General features: G+C 43.0%; 1 protein-coding gene and 1 long non-coding RNA gene across 7 annotated transcripts in view; one reads left to right on the top strand and one right to left on the bottom strand.

Annotated features, from left to right (window-relative positions):
* The window catches only part of DLGAP1 (DLG associated protein 1), a 422,037-nt gene that overhangs the window by 12,371 nt on the left and 387,434 nt on the right, over positions 1–22,232 (bottom strand). For all 6 annotated transcript variants that reach the window (XM_054816398.1, XM_054816402.1, XM_054816401.1 and 3 more), the window contains 3 exons: positions 16,233–16,606; positions 12,935–13,026; positions 2,774–3,192 (listed from right to left, as the gene is read on the bottom strand). In XM_054816398.1, the coding sequence (XP_054672373.1) occupies positions 2,774–3,192; positions 12,935–13,026; positions 16,233–16,606 (885 nt within the window). The remainder of the gene's footprint in view (positions 1–2,773; positions 3,193–12,934; positions 13,027–16,232; positions 16,607–22,232) is intronic.
* On the top strand, positions 10,552–20,512 carry LOC129202824 (uncharacterized). Its single transcript, XR_008575842.1, has 3 exons — positions 10,552–10,702; positions 14,938–15,035; positions 15,122–20,512. It is a non-coding gene; the product is annotated as an uncharacterized LOC129202824 (long non-coding RNA).

The raw sequence follows: 22,232 nt of genomic DNA on the forward strand, positions 1-22,232 counted from the left end.
CAGCGAGCCGTCTCCCCGAGACAGCTGTTTCGCACAAGGGCCGCATTGTCTGGAGGAAGCGCGGATCGTTTTACGCGGAGCGCCGGGGGGACGAGCCCTCTGTCAGCTGCCATGGCATCGAGAAAACCTCGCTCATCACACGTTCTCGTTATTTTGCTATCTGGCCAAACACACGCTGGGGATGTCAGGTTGAAAACAAAGGGGTGCGTTCCCTGCTCTGGTTATATTTCATTAGGAAAACCAAAGCAAACACACCTCTTCTGCTCCTTTCCTCCCTCTCTTCAAAGTTTATAGACGTATGAAAAAGACGTATTTCAGGGCAGGGTTGGTAACAGCCAGGCTTTTGTTTCTGGCGCTGCTGAGCAGGCAGCGTGGCCCTGACCATAGACCATATGGGGTTTTTTTTGGCACCAGGTAGAGCGGGCCGTGCAGAGACAGACGGAAAGCCCTGTGCAGCCGGTGTGGGAGGCAGCTGTCACGTGCCGGAGTGGCCGACGGCGTCACACCGAAACCAGCACCTCGCCAGTGACTGCAAAACAAGGGTGGCCCCTTTCTTCCTCCCATTTCCAGCAATCGTGAGGAGTGCCAGTCAGAAGAATGAAGAGGAATAATCCTCAGGACACATACCATGTGCTCTGTAAGGAGGCACTGGGAATAGCCAACCTAGCCACTCCTTTATCTTCCCCATAACTGACTTCTCCCACTGATTGCTCTAAAGAAGAGCCCTTTAAGACTATCATATATCAAAGACACTGAGAGAAAATTCTATACATGGATATACACGTTCTGCATGTATCAGCCTTGTAAAATTCACTTCATGTTCTTTTCCCAAGGTGAATAACTACTTTGGTGCACAAATAAAGTATTTGTATGTTTTTCCATTATTAGCGGTTCATAGAATCATAGAATCACAGAATGGTTTGGGTTGGAAGGGATCTTTAAAGACCATCTAGTTCCAACCCCCCTGCCATGGGCAGGGACACCCTCCACTAGACCAGGTTGCCCAAAGCCCCATCCAACCTGGCCTTGAACACTTTCTGGGAGGGGGCATCCACAACCTCTCTGGGCAGCCTGTTCCAGTGCCTCACCACCCTCATTGTAGAAAACTTCTTATGTCCAATCTAAGTTGCTGTTGCAAAGAGAAAGCAAGTGGGTTTTGTGGTTTGGACTTACAAATGTTATTTCCTATTTGTGATGTGCTCATACTTCTTTTTCAGTCTAAAATCTCATAGTTCATGGGGTTTATTTCTTGCATACTAACATCAGAAAACCTTTGTATTATGACACATGTTCAGAGAGATCTTTGAATGTATTGATGATGTAAATTAAAAATGAGGTTCAAATACTCTAAAACTTGGGGAATCTGGATCTGCTTTGAAGGCTAATCCTTCTGTATTTTTCCCTCAGAAGAAATCATTAGCCTATTAGGTAACAGAAATTTTGTAGAAATAGAAAATCTTAACATATCTTAAGGTTAGCTCATACTTTCCATTAGAAGTCAATTTCCAGTTGCTTATAATAGTGCCTAATTTTAACTATCTAGATCGAACTTCTCTATGGTTATTTCTTCCATTGGCTTGAATGGGAAGTTCCTGCAGAAACAGCTTATGCATTTCTAAGAATTTAAAGAAATATATTTTTTGCAAGTGTTATTTCCTTTCCTTCCATAAATCAAAACCTTCACATCTCACAAGAATGCTAGCGCCTCCCTTCTTGAGAGGAAGGGTTAGAAATTAGGAAGAAGCAATCCTGGAGCTGAAGCAGTAGTCCTTGCTTTGGTAGGAGCTAATTTGGGGGTGGAAAATATCCAGGAAAATATGCTTAGGTGTGCCTGAATTATACAGTATTTTACTCTCTATATGCAGCTGCTCCTTAGTGTTTTCTAGAAGCTCCCTGGCAGAATTTGAAAAAGCTTCATTCACATGGAGTATGCTCCTAAGCTCACAGGTTTACCTATGTCTAAAAGTTGACAGCTATCAATAGTACTGCTCCTCGTAATGAAAGTAAATGGAAAAAACTTCCATTTTTACTGGGAGAAAAAAATCTGGACAGGGAGGCACATGTTCAGCTCTTCCCTAATTAGAGTGAATGAGTAAGACGTGAGCTACCCAACCCTTCTTACTAATGAAGGCTTATTAGACATTCCCATTACCTTACAGGTGGGGTAATAGTTCTGGCAGTGGTGACAACTGAAATGAGAGTTGCTTGTGTGTGTGTTTTATCACAGAATATGGAGAGCTTGTTTTACCAGGAAGATCAAAGAGGAATGAGAACTGCAAGGGAGATGAAGGGAGATTGGAGAGGGGGAGAGAGAGAGAACAACTTGGAAGCACAGCTGAAACCTCTTCCAGTTCGGAGAAGTATCTGAAGACTCTGATGCCAATCACTATCTAAAAAGGCAGCTAAAATATTAATTTAAGGAAAAGGAACTAGAATCTGTTCAATTATATTCTAAGGTTATGAGAAGTGATTTCAAATGGAAGAGTTAAGAAACATTAATACTACAAGATCCCTAACCACAATCTCCTAATTATCCGTTGAACTATGCAATCCCAAAAGCTAATACCTCTGGAGTTTCAGAAGTGCCGAGCATTTGCATTCCCCGTCAACTTTAATAAGGATTATTATATACATACATACAGTCCTTTTGAGAATCATGACCATAGCTTCATTAGCTAAATAAGAAAGAGCACGATACAGAATTCACTGGAGTAAACTTGACCCATATTAAATACTTTTTGTAGTTGCGATATCATTATATACAGTTACTTACTGTCCTCAGGTAAGTTGTTTTCCCGTTCTTCTCTCTCCATCTGTTGGCACCATCCCTCCATACGATCTCTCTCTGCCTGAAGTAGCTTCAGAAACCAGTGGCCATCTCGTGGGCACACTGACCTTTGAACAGCTTCCAGAGGATCTTCGGTGATAGAGTCAATCCAGGGGTCAGGAGGAGGTAAAATGGATGGATCAAAATCTGTATCAAAGTCATCATCCACTGCACATGCATGGTAATGGTTTCCTGACCCTTGTATGCTAACGGTAGAGGTGCTTGCATCTCGGGAAAATTGTCTTGATATTTGTCCAGAACATGTATTGTCCTCTTGAGGGTCGATTATTTCAAAGTTCTCCTGGAAATCCAGGTCTGCTTGCACGGCTGTTGTTACACTATTAGACCGTGTAAACCTGCGAAAGCTTTGGAGAGCACAAACATAAAGTGGTTAGAATGTTTTTTCTAGGTAACTCGGTAAGAAAGCACTAATTAAGATTCTGCCAGTCCTCCAAAGACTGGCAGTTGCATCTCTCAGTCCTACACTCAGGTGTCTTTTCTTGAAATGATCAGCACAAACTTATTTTCTCATTGGAAACCAACAAACATCTTTTTTCCGTGCAAGCTCACTGTTTATTGAGGCAAGGTCCCCTAATTCTTGAGTGGTTTAACAAAGCCAGAGGCTAGCCCAAGAGACAGCTCATAGTGTTAGTAGCTCAGGTTTTAGGTTACTGATTAATGAAAAGTTTAAAGGGCCCAATTTTAAGAAATGACATCTTTCAGTTTTTAAAACTCACACCCCTTCGAGGTTGCACACCCAAACTCACAAGCCACATTTAAAAATCACAGATGTGAGATTGATAAGATGGTAATACCAAGAAGTCCACTATCTACATAACGTTATACATTCCATTTATAAAGAAGTTAAGTATTTTTAACCCAGGTAAGTAGTTTATATTGCTTCTTCATGCTTACTCTTCATAGTTATGTACATGATAGTTCACTGCTTCTGCAAATACCACTGCCATCTCTCACAATTTTAGCACCCATTCCCACCATTAAGACAGTTTGTTTTTCACATCCGACTCAGTTTCTAAATGCCCTTCTCTTTTACACCAAAGCTAGCATTCTCAGTTGCTGTCTGTGTTACCCCCATCGTGATGGCTGCTACCTTGTAGGTAGCTTCCTTTCACCTTGCACAGCTTCCCCATGCTAGAGCCTCTGAGGGCAGAGAGCAAACCCTGAGAGTCAAGGCAAAAGCAGGGGAGAGAGGAGGTTTGGGGCTTTGGGTCTGGGTGGGTTTTCTTTACATAAACAGCACCCCATATTCTGCAGTCCAAGGCATCTGAGGTAAAGAGACTGATAGAGAAGGAGCAGAGGGAAGTGTAAGGAGTAGCAGACACCTAATGCTGCTGTAGGGGTTTGTAGTGAGAGCAGATATGACAAGCAGAGGGAATGAGTGGAAAATCTGCAGGCAAATAATTACAGAAAGTCAAGGTCACTCTGGAAACTGATGCACTGAGAGACACAAGAAAACAAGCGAAGCAGACACCTGTCTTGACCCATGATGAAAGGAGATAAAGAAGGTGGAACCATAAAATAATTAATGTAGATGTTACTTGAATTAGTAATATTTAGGCTTCAGAATTAACATAGTTTTGTCCTTAATAGAGACAGATTCCCACTCCTTCTTCTTACTAATCGAGGATGCCTGTGCACTCACGCAGCTGGGACTTTGCTTCTAACTTGTTCACAATCTCACATTTACTCTTAAAACCAGTGTTGGGATCCATTTCCCTATGATATTTTGGCTGGTTTGCCCTTACCAGTTCTGTTTTTAGTTTGAGCTCAAGCGGCAATGAAAATGCTTAGGAGACAGGGAGCTGGACGCTGGGCACCATTTTGGTCTCTTTCATTTATATTCCACCTTGCACTGAAGAGCAATAGCCGATTAGACGAGTCCAACTAACAGCAAAACTTTGTCAAGTGTACTTAGTGTGCAGGTGGGAGGGAGCAGATGGAAGGATGCTGAGGGAGAATTTCATGTCCTATATACCTGATGCATGCAGATACCTCAGGAGGAGTGCGGCAGACTTCAGAGAGAACTGTATCAAGTCCTGCTGATACAGGAAATTAGTGGCTGTTGGTCTGGGGCTTTGAGAGGAGTAGAAAAGCGAAAGGCAAAGCAAAACAGGAATTGAGAAGGGTTCTCCAACTAAAAAAAAAAAAAAAGGCCAATTCCTCTACAGAAGAAAGCTTGAATTAACTTCTCATGCACACTATTCCCTAGAAAACTTTAATAATAGACTGTGTATATATTTTTTTATAATGGCCTAGAATACATGCATTTTAATGTAGCGCCTGTTGCTTGCAGTTCTTTAGAAACCTACATGATGTAAAAGTCACGGTTATGCCACCGTAGTTTTGCACGATACGCACCAGCAAACTGAAAAATATGGAGTAAGCAGAACTCTTCAGCTCGGTAGTATTTATCCTTTGACAAGCAGAGCAAAGCATTTTGCTACGGACTGATACAGCAGAAAAAGTTCAAAAGGGAGGATGAGGATCATTGGAGATATGGTATGGCTTCCATAGGAGGAAAGACATTTCTTGGTTTAGAAAACAGATGGCTGAGGAGGGATATGAGAGACCTATGAAATCCCGACTAGGTGATGTTTCACCATTTTTCAGAGGACAAGAACTGTGGGGAGGAAGGCAGCCAGTTGCAAGACTGGTCTAAAGATTTACATCTAGTGAAAGGAAGTATTTCTTCACACAATGTGTAATTAAATTGCTACAGGATCCTGGGAAAACCAAAGGTAAAAATAGGTTCAAAGAGAATCTGATCAAATTCACAGGAGATATGTCCAGGAAGAGCTATTATACAGATGTCCTATCTGGCTTAGGAAGTCCCTGAACAACAGACTGCTAAATTGGGAAGGTCTACCGGGAGAAGCAGTGCTTTATACACACCCTTTATACTTTTCCTTTACGCACACTCCTTTATACTTTTCCTAAGTATCTGCTACTGGCCCCTGGCAGAGAAAAGCGGTTAGACTGGTATTAGTGGTTAGAAAGACTTTAGCTTTAGGCTGACATTACAATGAAAATCTTTTGGTCCAATCTATGCTAGTTTTTTTTAAAAATTGCTTTAATTTGGCCACCAATCTGACAAATCCCTTATCTGCACTGAAGTGTGTGCATGCACGCATACACACACACACACACACACAAAAACATGTGTGCCCACACAGGCACATGCTCACGCAGTATTTCTTTGCCGTCATTTAGTCAGGGTTCACTGAGAGCCAAAGCATTAGTATACGGTGTACTCTTCCACACCTTCCACGGTACTGGAGAGAAAAGCAAATGCCTAATCCAGGCTCATTCTTCTCCATGCCCCTACCTCCACATCACAGCCGCCTCCTGCTTTCCCCAGTGCCTCTAATATCCTCCTGTTTCACATGACCATTTGTATTTTCAGTTAACACCCTGGCTTTTCAGTGTACACCAAATCCCAAATGTGAAAACATCAAGGTCTACTTGTCAAGAGGATGTATTGCTGGAGGCACTACATTTCAAAGCTTTCAGGTGTGCACTCTTACTGGGTTCAATGAGCTAGTACCACCAAAACCAGACACTGCTCAACAAATAAAATAGAATGACCTACTTTTTTTGCCTTTGTTTTATCTATATAATGGTATGCTACAGGCTTGCTTGACAGATTCTTGGCACTGGATTGTGTAACCTATCTGTCTTCAAAAGAAAAACAACTTGGCAATAGAATATAGCATCAGTTCAAAATAAAAAAAAATACTCCCAAGGAAATGTATGTTGAATGAAATGGAAATGGAGGAAGGCACCCACTATCTGCTGGCCTCCAGCACATCTATATAAACTGCCTAATAGATGGTAATTTTAGTCTCTGACATAGCTTCCTCACTCGATTCCAGGATGTTTTACTCTGACAAAACACCATTTGTGTCCCACATGAGCCTTTTTTGTTTTGCTCTCAGTTAAAACTCCATACCACAGGAGAGCTGCTGAAGCTAATGCCTAAGTTTTCACTGTTTCTAGACATACAAAACATTCACAGGTCCATCTAAAAAACAAAAAAATTTTTCAAAAATTACTGGCAATCGTTAAAAACAGAGATTTGCTTCTTCCTCTGCTTTCAGGCTTGGCCCTTTTGTAATCAGTTGTGCCCTGCAGGCACAAGGTGTAATAATTACAGCTTCAGAGAACTGCAGCAGATATCTGGCCTAAGGTGCAGAAAGCCATGAAACCTCAGACTGGATAAACCAGTACCGAGAACAACAGCACAATGTGTTTTGAACAGCAACAACAGGGTCACTTGTTAGCTAAGTCTTCTTTTGATTTCTTTTGAAAAACATGTTCACTTTTCAACTCAAAGAACTTCTTTCTTTCCTAAAAAAGCCCAAAAAACCCAGAAAAGATCTAGGTTTCAAACCAACTGATGTGTGGTGAGCCTCAGAGGCACTTACAATAAATTCAGCCTGCCTCACTTTACCCATTGACTGTGCTCTTTCTTGGTCTCAGCAGGGAAACTTTAATCCCTTATGGCAATGTTAGAATAGACTATTTCAGTTGGAAAGGGCCTACAACCATCCTCTAGTCCAACTGCCTGACGAATTCAGGGCTGACCAAAAGTTAAACCATGTTGTTAAGGACATTGTCCAAATGTCTCTTAAACACTGACAGGCTTGGGGCATCGACCACCACTCTAGGAAGCCTGTTCCAGCGTTTGATCACCCTCTTGGTAAAGAAATGGTTCCTAATGTCCAGTCTGAACCTCTCCTGGTGCAGCTTTGAACCATTCCCACGTGTCCTGTCACCAGATCCCAGGAAGAAGAGCTCAGCACCTCCCTCTCCACTTCCTCTCCTCAGGAAGCCGTAGAGAGCCATGAGGTCACCCCTCAGCCTCCTTCTCTCCAAAACAGACAAGCCCAAAGTCCTCAGCCACTCCTCACAGGACATGCCTTCCAGCCCTCGCACCGGCTCTGTGGCCCCCCTCTGGGAGTTCTCAACCACCTTCACATCCTTCTTAAGCTGCGGGGCCCAGAACTGCACACAGTACTCGAGGTGAGGCCGCACCAACACAGTGGGATAATCACCTCCTTTGAGCGGCTGGTTACGCTGTGTTTGATGCACCCCAGGGTGCAGTTTGCCCTCGTGGCTGCCAGGGCACACTGCTGGCTCATACTGAGCTGCTGCCGACCAGCACCCCCAGACCCCTTTCTGCAGGGCTGCTCTCCAGCCACGTCTCTCCCAGTCTATACTTGTGCCCGATGTTACTCCATCCTAGGTGCGGAATCTGGCATTTGGACTCATTAAATTTCATCCCATTAATCATTGCCCAATTCCTCAATCTATCCAGATCCCTCTGCAAGGCCTCTTGTCCCTCAAGAGAGTCAACAGCACCTCCCAGTTTCGTATCATCAGCAAAGTTGGTGATGGTGCATTCAAGTCCTGCATCCAGATTGTTGATAAATACATTGAACAGGACTGGCCCTAGAATTGAGCCCTGAGGAACACCACTGGTGACCGGTCACCAGCTGGATGCAGCCCCATTCACTGCAGCCCTTTGAGCTCTTTGGCAGGTAACCTTATCATGAGGGCCAGGGCTGGAGGAGAGAGGCTATTGCCAGCCAGTGAGGTCTGATCAGAAATCCATGGCAAATTCTGCAAATGCCAGGCTTGGGGCAGCCCACCAGCAGGCTGAGAGCCACCAGAGGTGTAAGGGCTTGCTCTGATCACAGGCAGTTGTGTCCAGGGAAGGAAACTCGCCATGTCAGAGCCAGTGGCTGCTTAACCCTCTGTTGACCAGAGTGGTAGTTCCTCCCCCAAGCACGCATGGGGCGGCGGGAGGTGTGGAGAGTGGGTCCCACCAAGGTGGGATTGGGCAGGGGCAGAGCATCCTCAGCCCTGGGCACCCTGGTCTTCCCAGGCAGGGCCTCTTTCATGCCAAACGCCCCTCAGCCAAAGGGACCCATGGTCAACCACTTGGGCCGCCATCATGATGGTCTCTGATGTCACATGCCACCTCCTCACTACCCATTGTCCCCCACCCCATAAAATGGCAGCCCTCCCCCTGACCACCACTCACCGAGCTGCTTGCGCCTGCAAGACCAGGTCAGGGCCCTTAGCTTTAAACAGGGAACATTATTAAGCCTTGCTTTTGAAACTGTCTTTCTCTTCTGAATACCAGCTCAGTCACAGCCAGGTTAGAATCACAGAATCATAGAACAGTTTCGGTTGGAAAGGACCTTTAAAGGTCTTCTAGTTCAGGCCCCCTGCGATGAGCAGGGACACCTTCAACTAGATCAGATTGCTCAGAGCCCCATCCAGTCGGACACTGAATGTTTCCAGGGATGGGGCATCTACCACCTTCAGAATTTCTCAGTGGAAGGGTTTCCACTGTGGAGAACACAGATAGCCAGAAAATGCTGCAGACAAAAGCCGAGAAAATATCAGTCCCAGCTCAGCTTAGCCAAGATACAGATTTGAAGGTCCTGTTCTAAAGACTGGAGAGTTAAGAAGTTTGAGTTAGAGCGTAGGACTGTCCTGCTGTGCAGGGAAGATGCTAAAACCTGAGTAATTTTTGTCAGGACAGTAGGACCAAACCCCAAAACCTAAATGAAAAAAAAGAGGGAAATATGGCTTTATATAGTAACAAAAGTCAAAGATGTGGTTTTTTTCTTTGAACAGACAGAAGACTTTATTGTTCTTTTTATGTTACCCCACCACCATTTCAAATCATTTTACTTTATCCCACACCAAGAGGTATGGTGTGGTAAACCACACCTTATACTACAGCAGGAGGTGGGGGCACCTTCCCTGGCCCCACACAAGCCAGAGAAAATGGAAAAGGACCGTGTCTATGGTCTTAGTCTCCTATAGCAGTGTTCTTGCTTCAGAAACTACCATCGTTTCAGCATTCATAAATTCTTGTGATAGCAAACCAAATACAATTGCTAGCTGATGGTATGACTAGGAGCAATGAGCAAGATGATTTTGGGGGTGAGGACATAACGAAAGGAGATCTTGGGGCAGACAAGGTAAAATGCAAGAGAGACTAAAAGTGATTACAGAGCTATGGGACTGACAGCCCCTTGTTCAATAAGGATGTGCGCTAATTGGCCTGGCACAATTTATGACTTCTTCTTTTCTGGTTCAGTAGAACTGGTTGACTTCCAACAACTCAATTACCTTTGTAAGTGAGGAATGGAAGGTGGTCCCTTGAGGTCAAGAAGAAGTCACAGATAGAGAGAAAGGACAAACAGAAATGGAAGTGACCCGAGATTATACTGATCAGCTTCATTAGATACACATTTCAAAATTGCCCTGGAGGGGGTGGGTCATGTGAGGAAAGGGGAGGAACATTTTTGTTGGGTTTTTTTAACATCATGAGGGAGATCAGGTGAGAGATAAGAGAGTAGCAGCAGGAAGATCATGAGGTTACCATTGGAAGAAACACATACCATCTTTTCTCCATGAGAAAGACTGGATAGAGGTACTCTACAAATGCTAGAAATCATAGAGCTGCACTTAGGGAATGGGCACGAAAAAGATTATTGAGAACAGGCAGCATAGAGAACTAAGGATAAGACGAATAGCGGTGATGGATCCAGTTGTAATATGGTCAGGTAGCGGTAGGCACATTAATCCTTTGAGTAGTACAAGAGGAGGAGGAGGAGGAGGAGGAGGACTCAGAGTCATTTGTCTTGGCAGGAAGCCCAGGTTACAGAGAGTGAAAGGCTAATGAAAGGTCTGAGACCAGATGGAAGATGGAAGAGAGAGATCTGTCCTCTGAAGATACTGTTTTCAAGCTACTTAGATCAAGAAACGGAGGCAAAATCTTTTGCTTACTTGGTCCAAGCACAGAAGCGGGAATGTTTGAAAGGACATGAGGAGGTAAGACTCCTTGGTGTGAGAATGACAGTCATATGAGGTGAGGGAAAGGGGGAGGAAAGAGCAGGAAGCAAAGAAGAGGAGTGAAGCAAATTTTGTATGGTAGGCTTTTTAAGCAAAGAGCTTTCTTGTTTGATAACAGTGCACTTAATAGCTTAGACTGGCAAGGAAACACAATCAATTTACTGTATTTATCCTCTTTGCTGTGTCATTCTTCTCTTCTTATTTTATATTTATTTAATATTTCTGAAGCCTGGGAGATTTTAAAAAACATTTGTCAAAGATTCAACTCAAAAGGGCTTTTCTGAGGCTCTGCAGATGTTATGGTGCAGGGGCAGGCAAGAATGCACTGTATTTACAATTCTGTTCCTGTAACAGATAATCAATACATTGTGCTCTGCTGTGTTAAAAAAAAAAAAAGAAGGAATATGAGTGCCAAACTGTGATGATAAGCCCTTTGTGTCTTGAGTGCACTCATTTTCTAAGGATTAGGGGCTGTCCCTTATCAGCCAGTTCACTTCTGAAAGTCCATGATAGATTGCTGCTTGCCGGTCTGCTCCAAACAGCAGCAACCTCAACTTTATCAGCAAGGAAACCCCCAAATACAGCTGTCAGTAGGTAATGCAGAAATATTGCTTTCTCAGGGCAGACCCTCACAGGCAAATCTTACCATTTTCTCTGGAGTAATAAAAACTGCAATAGAAAGAGGACTTTGGAAGTAAGGTATTTACAAACAGCCATTTCTTTGTTTGTTTTTCTGGGATTTTTTTTTTTTGGGGGGGGGGGGTTAGGGAAGGAGGAGGGTTGGGCTTTTGGGGTAGTTATTTCCTTTGTGCTCAGGCTGAAGGGAAAGGGTCCTTCAGCATCTATTCTAATGTGCTCATTTATCTAGTGCTGGAAGAGTTGTGGGTAAATGGGGCTAAGGTCTAACACATAAAGAAACGTCTGCCAGCAAGAGATGTTTTAGCAGGTTAATGAGGAACTTGGTAACAGCCTAGCAGGGTTATTGCAAAATCACATTTCTTTTTGCTGAAATCACTTTAGCCTTTTAAAACCACAGGAAAATACTCTGCTACTTTATGGGGAGATTTTATTGAATTGAAAATGATGGAGATAACGTTATTTTTGAGTATTTTTAGCAGGCATAGTTAAAAAACAGTGTGAAAATGGACATCTCCTCTACTTGCTACTGCAGTTGGCGGGCCAGAGGAGGGCAGAGGGCCCTGATTTTGTCAGCTCAGATTTGCTACACCCAGGTTTTTTCTGGAGAGATTGCAAGGGTGACTCTTCCCTCACCAACAAGCCATAGTGCCCTGAGGCTTCTATGATATGGTACAGCGAGTTATCAGCAGCATGGCTCCAGGATCCAAAAGTTACACTGCGCCCAAACGGCTTGCGAAAAATGAACAAAGACTTGGGTGGGTGCTTGCAGCCACAGCAGCACTGGGCAGGCCTGCACGCTTCCAGGGGGGAGTCTGGCTTTTCTTCACCCACTGAGTCCAGCTTTGGGCAGGAATGAGGGTTTGCAGATGCATTCATGCACTCAGAAACTTTGTGAGGCTGGAAAGTGCCATGCAGAGTTATGCTGCTCTGCAGAGTGAGTGCAATTTGTCATCCAAAAGAAACATAACCCTTGAAGACATCAGCTAGTCTAGATTATTTTTTTTTCAATTGTTTTGAGCATATTTGTTTACTAGTTCAGGTTACACTGCAGATTCGAGAGGGAACCGGGTTTTACAGGCTTGCTTTTTAATCTCAACAATTTTTTGCAAGGGAACAGTAGTACTGCAGAGATGTCTGGGTGAGATACCTGAGCAAAAGCAATCAGTTTGGCTCTGCCACTGCACTGCTCCACATGCCTGAAATTATTCTGCTGAAAAACAAGGTAAACTTCCCCATCAAGCTCTACGCTGCTGCAGCCATCCCGAGACTAATATTCCAGCTGCGTCACCGTCTGCTGTTCAGGTAGATTTTCTGGGGAAAAAGAGCTTATTAAAAGTATATTGACCTTCAAAATCTGTGGCACTTTTCTTCCAGTTCTCCCACTGGTCCTGAAAAATCCCCTCTGAGGAGTAAGAGCTACAGCGTTCATGAGACTCGGCTTTTCAGCTGGGTGATCTAACAATTCATCCAGGAAGCAGGTTTATACGCTCATGCGTGCAGGAACTAGGGCTCTTAAAAATTAATTGTTGCATAATTATTTACTTTAGAAAAACAGTATTAACTTCTACTCACCACTTCTCCTCCTCTACTTGAACTCCTATGGACTGGAACTTACTGGTTGCTTTATTTTCACCTGATTTGGTGGATTCTTCAGCACCATCAACCTTAAAAAAATTAACCAGCTAATTAGAATGCATTTTAGCAGAGATATCACTCAGCTACTTACAATTTCTATGCATGATAACTACTAAGTGTCTGCATATATAGCTTGTACCAGAAGTACCTTCATTTAGTCAGTTTATCTCTGCTGTGCCCATTTCTGATGTTATTAGTGAATATTCATCATTCTTGTTAATCTATAAAGCATTTCTGGCAAGACAACATTCAGCCTGCAAAATGCAGGTGGACTTTATCCAGTATTTTATGAAGGCTGGATGCTCAGATTTACCGGAGCAAATCTCTGAGCAGCTGTAACTCCACTTACTGTGCTCCACTGCTTGTTTCATTTTACCTGTTAGTCTGTATGTGCATACATATGTGAACTCATGTCAAAATTACGTGTTTATTTTGTTTAAATGTTAGTGCCCTGAATCAGAGCACTGTACAGATAAGATGTAAAGAAAGCACATGCAGCTCTTGGATGCATTTTGTTTACTGCTTCATCATGCAAACAGGCGGTTCCCAGGAGCGCAGGCAGGAACTTGATACCACCTCTCCATTGCTGTGGGGAGATTTATACCAATGGTATAACATTAGAATTCAACCACAGATGTGTCTTTGAGCAAAATCACAAACTTCTGGGTCCAATCAGTGTAGCTGCTAATTCCCAATGCTGTACATGACATTGCTAGTCATACAAGAAAAAAATTTCCAGCACACAGAATTTTTGGACCACAGCAGTGTTATGAAGTGACCTGTGGATCCACTGTGGCCCCGAGCGTACAAAACCTCCAGCTGTAGTTAGCATCTGTTCCACCCGTAAATAAGCTTGTTGTTGAGAGCCAATTTAACAGCCTGTGCAGGAAAAGTGCTCAAGGAGGGATGGGAGTTACAGAGCTGTTTGGTGAAGCAGGGTACTTACCCGATGCTGAGGCTTTGGGGGAAATAACTATGCCTTAAATCCCGTAACTGACACAGAAGCAACCTTTTGATGGAAGGGTTTTTCTTTGCCTTGCTTTACTTTACTTGTTTGCTAAAGAGATTTACAGCAAAGGCTTGTGGTGTCCTAAGAGTGACTAAGGGGTGCGGAGGACACACGTGGAGGTTGATCACAAGCGCACATTGGGTTTATTTATTAGAGGAGGAAGCAAACCAAGAATATGCCTCTGGCTAAAGCAGCTTGCCCTGCTCTACAGAGATGGGCCAGACTATAAGTAAGGTGTATACCTGGTCTGAGTTCAGTCTAAGCCTAAACTAGGCTCCCTTTACAGTCAGTGGAGAGAGACTGACTTCATACTGCCAGTCAGAGGGCTGACAGCCTACCTACCTATTTTAGGGCAGTTGTTTCTAAGAGAAGTAATTTCTGGCAGCAACAGTGATCTTACGGTATTTTCACTCCCACACTACTCCTTCAGCTGTACCAGCACAACTGCTTGGGCAATGATGCTGCAAAAGGGACCAGACAGCAGACTGGCAAAGCACTTTTATTTGTGAGGCCTGTCTGACTCTCAAAATCTCACTGATGGGCACAACTGGGAGTGTGGCACGGTGCACGGGCAGGAATCCTGTAAGGCTGTATCACTCCATTGGTTGGTACACAAAAACTACCCTGGCAGCCCCTCACGTACCATCCCCAGGCAGCTTTCACATATGTTTATCTTGGTCATCTGTAAATTTTGAAGTTTTAGAGGGAGATTTTCAAAGGCTTGAACAGCATTTGGGGCTCTGTTTTCCTCAGATCTCAGGAAACTGAGGCCCCTGTATCTCTCAAAAGCAGCATTTATTACTTGCAGCAACACCACCTTAAGAAGAGACAGCAGGGAGATGGTGTCTCAAGAGTCACGATTCACATTACCATTGTTCATGTTGGCTTCTGCAAATGTGGAAATTATTCCTTTCTACCCATTATTTTGCAGGGTGTTTGCCTGCTAAGGAGTCCTTGTTGCTTTGAGCCCTCAGTGAAACGAGGGATTACAACAATAAAATGGCACCTTCGGCTTCGCTGGGTATGGGAGTAAGTAATAGAAAAGCTTTCCTCTATCCCTGTCCCACCTGGATCTCACTCCTGTGTTTAATACTGAGCATTAGCCCTTCTTTCAGAATATACCCAAACCAAACAGCTGTGAAGCAGAAAAAGTCTACAACAAAGGCAGTGAACTGAACCCACAGGCAATGGTAATTATTGCCCTTCCAAGAAGAAGTAAGAGAAAAGTCACAGCTTCTCCAGGAGCTGCCCCTGGGATGGCATACTTCTACACAGCGCCTCTCATCTCGTCAGGCTGATGCAGAGATTTCACTGGAAATTCTTAGGCTTTGCTAATCAGATAAGCCTGTCCAGGCACATAGTGCTGTGCTTACAACCTCCATCTGCAAGAAAAAAAATCATGTCGTCTTGTGAAGGCTGATAAGCTGTGAATTGCTGTTTTATTTGCTTGGGTTTCATCTCCCATCAAAACTTGTGTTAATTCTCAGTTGATTGTAAGTTCAAGTACTTTGTTGCAAAAGCTAATCCTGCAAAGCAGATAGCTGGAGTCTTATGCATATTCTTTTTTTTTTTTTTTTGGGGGGGGGTATGGGAAAGATTAATTAAGAAAGCAGATTGAATTGGTCTAGTTTATTTGATCTTCTCATTTCTGTAAATAGGCGTCAACTTTGGCAGGGTTAGTTTTCTTGTTTCATTTCACTAGAGGTAACAAAATGTAATATTCTTTAACAAGGGCAAATCAGAAGGAACTTACCCTCTGCTCTTGAGGCTGAGGTAGGAACAATGCTGCCTCATTCAAGCGGCTACCAGTCATTATGAAATGCATGAATAAGCAGTGACAATTAATTCAGTGAGGCTGGACGAAAATATTTTTGGGTGATAGTGTAATGTAAATCATTGTTTTACACATTCCCTTTCAATGATTTAATTCATGCCTTTCTGACCCCCGCTGTGTTATGATTCATAGATTAGTGCTCATGTGTGTAATTTAACAGAGCTGAATAACAAGCAGTAAGGAGACTTAAACAAATCCTCGCATCTGATGTTTTTACGATAAATTAGGAAAACATCATTAGTACCATGCAGAATGATTATGCTGCTGCAATTTCTACATAGGCACCTGTCAGGAAAAGAAGAGAAATACACAAAACATTGCATAACGAGCAGTAAACCAGATGTAGAAATCCAAAACAATGGCAGGCAGATAATCCAGGTCCTGTACTGTACCTGTATTCCAATAGATAAGCATCTGTTTTTCTTGAAGTGGTCCTTCTTTCTGTCTTCTACTGCAACGGTGGCAATGGTTGTGGTGGTGGTGACGGTGGCAGTATTGTTCCCTACATGTTGACTTGCAGGGCCATGGATCTGCGCATTGGCAGCTTCAATAGCAGCTGTTAGCGCCTTCATACTGTCCAAGCTCTCTGTGGAGTTGCTAAGTCCAGACTGGCTGATGATGTCTCCCCTCTGTCCATGCCCATCCATATATGCATCTTGGGCAGACTCTGTGCTGCTCTGGGCTGTGATGGAAATAAATGGTTTGGTGGTAGTTCTCGGTGGGACTGGAGGTGGTGTCTTCTTATAGGTGGTAATGCAGGATGACACTGGAAAAAACATATCAGTTCTTACTTTATTGGCACTGCAGGGAAAATGGATGCAAATATGATCTCAAAGCATCAGTGAGCATGGACAGAACAGATGTAAGGACGATGCTGTTAGCCAAAGAGCCCCCAAAAGCTCCAGTGTAAGTGCCATGGAAAAACCTTGCTTATCCTGTGAGCGGCAGAATTGCCAGTAGAGGGAAAGAAATTATCTATTTGCCAAGTTTCTCCTTAGTCTTTTTAGGATTGTTTTCTCCAGTATATTTTCTACTGACTGTTCCAACTCCCATGGGAACAAGTCCTTCCACCAAAACTTTTGTTCTGCTCATGGCTTCCAAACAAGATTCACAAGGATGATGAGTCTCCAACCGTTTATCCTAGCTAAGCTGTACTTCATGAAGTTTTATTGCAATTGTTTTATGTCTCTCTACCCTGTCCTACTGTATTTACCAAGCTTACGTATAATTTTAAACTACTTTTTTCTGATCAGAGGGAGATCCCCAAACCATCCTAGGTCAAAGTCTGTTAACACTTACCATGCTTGGACTTGTGTATTTCTTGCTATAAAAGGTCTCACTTGTTGCATAGATTTCCCAAATACTTTGAAATGTTTTGTAAGCTGCTGAGGACATATTTAAAACAACATTTTGCCACACCTGAATTTCTCATCATAAATATAACATATCAGTTCTGAAAAAAAAATGCTTGATTTTTACACATGGGGAGTTAGCATAATGAAATCAATGGCTAAAGCCTGTGAGTCAGTGGGACTACTTAAACGGAAGTATAAAAGTTTGCAACAACAGAGGTTTTAATAAAAGTTTATGAAGACTTCTCTTTTCATATTTTGAAGGCCATGCTCTCTTTCTAAGTGCTGCTAGATGGATTTAGAAGCTTAGCTTGAGGTTCCCAGGTTAAAAACTATTGGCCTGTGTACACAGAATTACATGCAGAAAGCATTACATGGAGATAAAAACATCTTCCTTTAAGGGATAGTTGGCAGCTCTGCATTACTGAAGTCCTGGAAAGCTTTCAAATGAGGAAAGAAAGTCCATTAAGAACAAAAAACAATCATGATATGCTCTATTTTTTAAGAAAATAAATGCAGGCATGAACCTGTGCAAAGTTCAGACACAAACATGTTAACATAAATTCTTATTAACAGTAATCATATGGCAAGAAATGATTCATCAGATCATTTTAATTGGCAGACGTCTATGCCACCCACATAAAAGGTAACTCTACTACAGCTGTTCTGCTCTCTGTTTGCACTGTACATGTTTGTTGAGCCAGAAGCCATTATGGTATTAATTTGACTAGCTCAGATCCATATGCCTCGTATCTCCCAATAGCTGAAGGAATAGTTATAGCATCAAAGGTGTTTCCAGGGCATGAAATCACACGGGATATTTTTTTAAGGACTCTAGTATAAGTTTCTGATAACATGTCTGAACCCATGTTAAACACGTTGAATGCTAATGGAAAAAGAGCGTTTCACTAAGGTAGTGAAGGTTTTGAAATTATGATTCATTTCTGAAGAATCAAACAGTAACCACAGCATCTTTGAGAGTAGAGATGGCTAAAAATGAACTTGTCAAATTTTAACTCTGGGGAAGTGAATAGTTGATAGGGGTTAAAGGTGCTTTTTGAAGTGCTTATGAAAAGACAAATATCTGGAACTAACAGAAAGGATGACAGTTTTACAAAGGGGATTGTGAATATTTTGCTGTTCATTGCTGGTTTTGATGCTGCCCAAAAGCATCTGTTGTGAGTGCATGTTCAGGTAAATCAGCTGCTGTTGCTGCAGCACAAACATTTACTCTGGGACTTAGGGAGAATTGTGCAGGCTGCTGCTTGGGTGATGGTATCCCAGAAACGACCCAGGTGGTTCCTGGTCTGGAGAATGTTCTCCGAGTGCAGAAATGCAAGCTAAAATTCACCACTGAAGAATTCAAAGCACATATACACACGTATATCCAGGTAACGCTTTGGGAAGCTGGTGCCAAACTTGTCTAGTAGAGGTTGGTGTGCAATGCTACTTTGCAATTCAGCAAAGTATAAATGGCACCTTTTGAAATATGCTAGGCCGGGTCATTGTGGAACTCCTGGGGAGATGCCAGCACCTTCGGGACATCCCAGCAAAACACGTATCATTTCTCCTACGCAGCAGATAGGGGAATGATAATGAAACACACTTGAAAAGCACTCTTAGGTAGGAGACAGAGCTTCAAAAATAAAAAGCAAGCCTTAATGAGGCTGGTGCCCACATCACCGGCCATCCCCCAGTAGAAAGAGAGTCAATAGCAACTGTCTATCCACAGCTACCGGGCACTCTGGACACAGCAGTACAAATACAGAAACGCCTGATTAAGATGTCTTTCATTCTGTTGGTAAATGTACTCAGTGAGGAGTCTAATCCACACTGCACTGAAAGATGTTTGCGCTCAGCTAATTAAATCTGAAGTTATTCTTAAGAGGGGGAGAGAATTGACAAGTCATACGGTGAAATTGTAAAGAGAAACAGCAAACGTTCTTTTAGCAAGTCAAAACAAATCCTCAGTTTCCAGGAGTCACACAGCACATACTGTACAGCTCCGGAGAAGCGGAGTGTGCAAGTCATAAAAGAACCCCAGGCACTTCATTACTGGAAATGATGTAAGCTCCTGCCGCTCCTCTGCAGAAACGACAACAAAACAATGCTCGGGCCGCCGTCGGAGGCAGCTGTGGTCTAAATGTCGTAGCTGGCTGAGCCCTCCAAACGGCTGAAGCACAGCAACGAAAGGGATTCGGTGCATCAGTTTTTCTCCAGGCACTTTTAAGAACCTGGCAACTTGTGACCTGCCGGCTTTTCAAGTGGCTACGGTATTTTAAATGCTAAGCTGCTTGAAAAACAAAGCGAGCACTCCCCAAGAAAAATGACAAAACCTTGGCGCTCTCCTTGTGCAGCCAAGACAGCCTGAGCGCTTGGTTGGTGCGGGAAGAGCACATCGTGGCGCTTTCCATCCCCGTGGGCAAAGGGGATGCTCTTCCATCCAGCTTTCCTGCAGCAGAGGTCGACTGTCCTGCAGGAGCACTCCGAGGGAGAAGATTACAGGATCATGGGACGCGTGAAAAGGATGGAGAAATCCTCACTTCACACACAGGGAACTTTCAAGGGGTTTTGCAGATGAAAGCTAGTTTAATTCTCATCAGGAAGTGAATTTAAAGGGCTCAATAAATTCCCTGATAAATACATTCTTGGACAGGGATCAAGGAGCGAAGTTCTGTAGGGAAACTGATCTGACTGGAGAGTCAAGTCAAAGTAGTCTCATTTTTCATTAAAATTGTTTAGACATGGAGTTAAGCAGAAATATCTTTTTCTGAATAGCAAACGTGCATATGAACCCTCGGTTTGTCACAATATAGACTAGCTTTTCACATTATTTTCCAGAGCACACATGCTGCTGGAGCAAGTATACATTCCTCTCCTAGGGCATACGCAAGGTTTAATCCAGAAACTAGTTAAGTCATGTGCAAGAATCCTCTGACTCCCAAAGCACCTTGAATCAGGCCCACCATTTCCAGCTGTATCACTCTACCAACTAATGCTCTCCTTTTCCTTTTGATCTTTATCCTATTTCTGTTGCCTGCCTTTGGGTTACAGTTTAATCCCAAATACCTAGTGAAAAAGCACTTTCTCCAGATTGAAAAAAAAAAAAAAATCATGGTGTTTGTCCTCCTAACCAGTATTTCCAAACAACTAGCTCATGGGACAGGAATTTGGAACAGGGAGTGTCAACCACCCAGTTCAGAAGGAAGTCTAATGATAAAAAAAATAATCCCAGATTGCATAATAATAAAGGCTTGAATTTGAATGTTTCATTGTAAGAGCACTTCAGTTGTTTAAACATGCTCGCCAGGGAGATGAGCCCTCGGGAACAAACAGCAGCACGCAAACACAGATTTTTAGCTCAGTGAATGGGTGCTCAGGAGAACCCCAAGGCAGATTAATATTTGTGAAGAGATCAAATCCATGCAGTACTTTGAACAGTTCAAGTGATGAGATATGTAAGCAATATCTTTCTAATTTGGCAGTCTCATATAAGCTTGGTTAACAGATGCAAGAATAAATGAAGGTGCAAATTTAAAGTTAATTAAAATAATTAACTCTTGAGAAAAAGGACTAATTCCACAGTCTGAAAGGAGCAGCAAAGGACATAACTTGTGCACAACTAAGTATTAAGGTACAAGGCAGGAGTTCTTCCACCCTGCACAGACAGACCTCAGTCTTCTGATTGACTGTCTGTCAAATGGGTGTGTTCAGAGCCGTGCCCTTGCACCTCACACAACGGCCACGCAACACAAGCAGGCCTGAGCCTCACAAACACAGCCCCCGAGCCCCTCCCTGCCAGAGGTGCAGTGCTCGGTTTGGCTTGTTAGACTCAAACAGAGCTGTTATTCTCTTTATCGTGCATTTATATCCTTGCTTTGTTGAGTTTGGGGTGGGGGAATACTTGGAAATGGAGTTTCAGATCCTGTATTGTTATTTTTACATGCAAAAAATTGGTATCAAAATGGAGCATGCATTTTCTTAATAAAAAAACCTATTTTCAGGTAGCAGATGGCTTCTGAGGATGCAGAGATTTACTATTAAAAATAAACTGAAATAAAGATTTTCATAAGAAGTTCTAAACTGCCCAAGGGAATGATACCAGAGTGAGTTATGGATGTCATTATCCCACATGAGAACTACTGGAATCTCTGTACCACACCATCTTCGTGGTTCTGCCAAGGCCATGCTCTGCCCTCCTCCCCCTCCCCAAGCCAGATATCTTACCTGACAAAAGCTACACTGGCTTCGGAAACAGGCATAACTGGTAACTAAAATCCCGCAGAAATCTGTACAAAGTATCTAAACTATCTTTACGGCACACAGTACTACCACAGTTTTAAGATTTCATATCCCGTGTACTCTGAGGTCTAAAAGCCGGTGCTGGAGATCTTTTAATAAATCTGGACATTTTTGTTTGCAATTAGGGTGCCTCCAGCTTCCTAGCTGGGTACAGTAAAGGATCTCCTGAAACCTAAGAGTGGGGTGAGAAGAAATATGGCTCATCTTGCATCTGAAATGGATTTAGAAAATCTGCACATGCATAGTCAGGGGATGACAGGTGAATATTTCTCCAGCAGATTTTTTTTTTCTTTTAATGTCTGCTGCTGGAAGCTGCTGATGCCAGTCAGAAGTTTAATTGCTATCCCAGGGAAGCTGAATTAGTGTACAGAGAACAGGTGAGACAGCCAAAGGTGTCTGCTAAATGCAGTTTATCACTAGGATATCACCACAAATTATGGGTGCGCAGACAAAATTCAGGCTTCCTATGAGACGCACTTCACTCCTTGTACTATATCACTATAGCTGAACTTCTCTATACGTAAAATTACCAGTATGTTAACAGCACACAACTTAAGCAATTCAACTCATTTGGCCTCAAAGCCAAGAAGTCTATAAACAACTGAAGCTCTGTAAGAAGATTTCATGTGAACTGAAAGTCATTACCCAAAGTGGATCATTACTAGGATGGCTTATAATACTTTGCTCCTAAAAGCCGTGATCTTTACTGGTGTCAAGCAGTTAGGGCTCGGCTTTATC

Source organism: Grus americana, chromosome 2 (assembly GCF_028858705.1).
Source record: "Grus americana isolate bGruAme1 chromosome 2, bGruAme1.mat, whole genome shotgun sequence".
NCBI classification, from domain to species: domain Eukaryota; kingdom Metazoa; phylum Chordata; class Aves; order Gruiformes; family Gruidae; genus Grus; species Grus americana.